At 40.5% G+C, this 1,645-nt stretch overlaps 2 protein-coding genes across 2 annotated transcripts in view; both read right to left on the bottom strand.

Moving 5' to 3' along the window:
• The window catches only part of LOC118750226 (putative nuclease HARBI1), a 5,052-nt gene that overhangs the window by 1,818 nt on the left and 1,589 nt on the right, over positions 1 to 1,645 (bottom strand). Inside the window, exon 4 of the mRNA XM_036484952.1 lies at positions 4 to 189. Within this exon, the coding sequence (XP_036340845.1) occupies positions 4 to 189 (186 nt within the window). The remainder of the gene's footprint in view (positions 1 to 3; positions 190 to 1,645) is intronic.
• On the bottom strand, positions 196 to 1,639 carry LOC118750227 (putative nuclease HARBI1). Its single transcript, XM_036484953.1, has 2 exons — positions 448 to 1,639; positions 196 to 390 (listed from the first exon to the last, which is right to left on the bottom strand). Exons 1-2 carry the CDS (start codon positions 700 to 702, stop codon positions 223 to 225), a joined length of 423 nt encoding a protein of 140 aa, XP_036340846.1. The 5' UTR covers positions 703 to 1,639; the 3' UTR covers positions 196 to 222.

The following is a 1,645-nucleotide window of genomic DNA, read 5'->3' as shown; positions in this document are numbered from 1 at the left end:
AACCAGGATCGTAGAGTAACACTCGTTGTTGTGATAAACATCGCCAAGTTCCTTTAAGCACTCCAAATAGTCTCTCTACTGGATTTTGAGCTTTGCATAGCGCCTCGTTGTACCGAAACTTAGGAGTACCCTCAGGTTGGTTCGGTAAAGGCGTCATGAGCCATGGCTCAAAGGGGTATCCAGAATCGCCTGAAAGGAACTTAATTTTAAATTATGTACATTTTAAAGTAAATTAAAAAGAATACCAATCAAAAGCATGTTGCGGTTTCCATTGTCAAAAGCTCTCTGCATGACTCGCCGCACTGGACAGGAACTCCAAATGTAAGAGTCATGTCGTGCTCCCGGAAACCTAGCATTGACGATGAGTATTTTTAAATTTGGGTCACATATCTATAAAAGCATAACAAATACTTATCGCTCGACTTTTATTTAAAATACTTAGCTCACCATTTGAACATTTATCGAGTGATAGCCATGATGGTTCACGTATGCTTCCTCATGAGTTTTAGGACCCAAAATAGAAACATGCGTGCAGTCTACCGCTCCAATAGTTCCTCCAACGAAAGGCGCAGGTGCAAACACTTCCTTGGCAGCTTGACGGTCCACCTGCGTCATAGGGAACTTAACCTCCTCAAAAAATAGTCCACTGTTTATGGCATCAGTTACGCGATGTATACAACGGCTTGTAGAGGATTGGCTCATCGATATGCCCCACTGTTCCCCTACAGGCCGTTGGCAGCATCCTGTGGCATAGAAGCGTAGTGTACACAAAACCTTCAAAGATAAAAGATTATTTGGGAAATGTTTAGTTATTTGTACAATGATTATGTGGTGCGGAGCGGAGGGGGAGAGGGTGTGACACCTAAAACCATACCCGTTAGAAAGAGCAGTCAAAACTCCCCTCTCTGACCCCTCTACAGACTACAGGGCCCATTTGAAAATGGGTTCACCCCATTAGCATTTCAACATGGAAGCCACATCGAAACTTACAAAAAAGTCCATAATTAAAACCGGTTTTATTAATAAACTAGTGCTTGGAAATTTGAAATCTTTGTTTTAAATTAAATTTTAATCCTTGGAATACACGCGTATGTTAAACTTTTTACATTCGAGTCACGCGTTTGGGCATCATTGTACAGATAACTAAACCGTACTCAGGAAATTATTGTATACATACTACATATCCAAAATTGCATGCTCTCATTATTTGAAGATTTATCTGTTTTTCCGCCGATATTGAGGTAATCCTTTTACCTTTCAATTGGATTTCCAGCCGCTGGATGAGCTCCATTGCAGTCTCTGGGCCCACACGATATAGCTTCCGAAACTCGGAAGGCGCCAGCTCAAATGGATCGTGAATGTCCCGGAGCAAACGCCGATCCACTGTGGGGGTATTTCTGACTCCATAGTTTCGGTGTAAACTATACGCCACGTATTCAAACGCCATTTCTTTTATATAAATTCACTTTGATTTACTTGCGCGCAAATTCGTTTGGTTAACACAAACTTAACAACACCAAATGAGATGTCGATAACTTAACCATAAACGAATCGTTAACGAAACAGCTGATTTTCACTTATCGAATATCGATAAGAAAGTACTTATTGAATAGCAAAATCTTTAAAATTATCGTTTAGCTAAATT

This window comes from Rhagoletis pomonella, unplaced genomic scaffold (genome assembly GCF_013731165.1).
Source record: "Rhagoletis pomonella isolate Grant_MI unplaced genomic scaffold, Rhpom_1.0 Rhpom_scaffold_00174, whole genome shotgun sequence".
NCBI lineage: Eukaryota > Metazoa > Arthropoda > Insecta > Diptera > Tephritidae > Rhagoletis > Rhagoletis pomonella.
Note: the sequence above shows the minus strand (reverse complement) of the source record. Positions and strands in the feature narration are given on the sequence as shown.

Excerpts from the sequence above, each read along its gene's own strand:
- LOC118750227 (XM_036484953.1), bottom strand. The coding sequence starts at position 702 with ATGAGCCAATCCTCTACAAGCCGTTGTATACATCGCGTAACTGATGCC. Across the intron at positions 391-447 it reads ACTCGATAAATGTTCAAATG|ATATGTGACCCAAATTTAAA; the intron begins GTGAGCTAAGTA and ends ATGCTTTTATAG.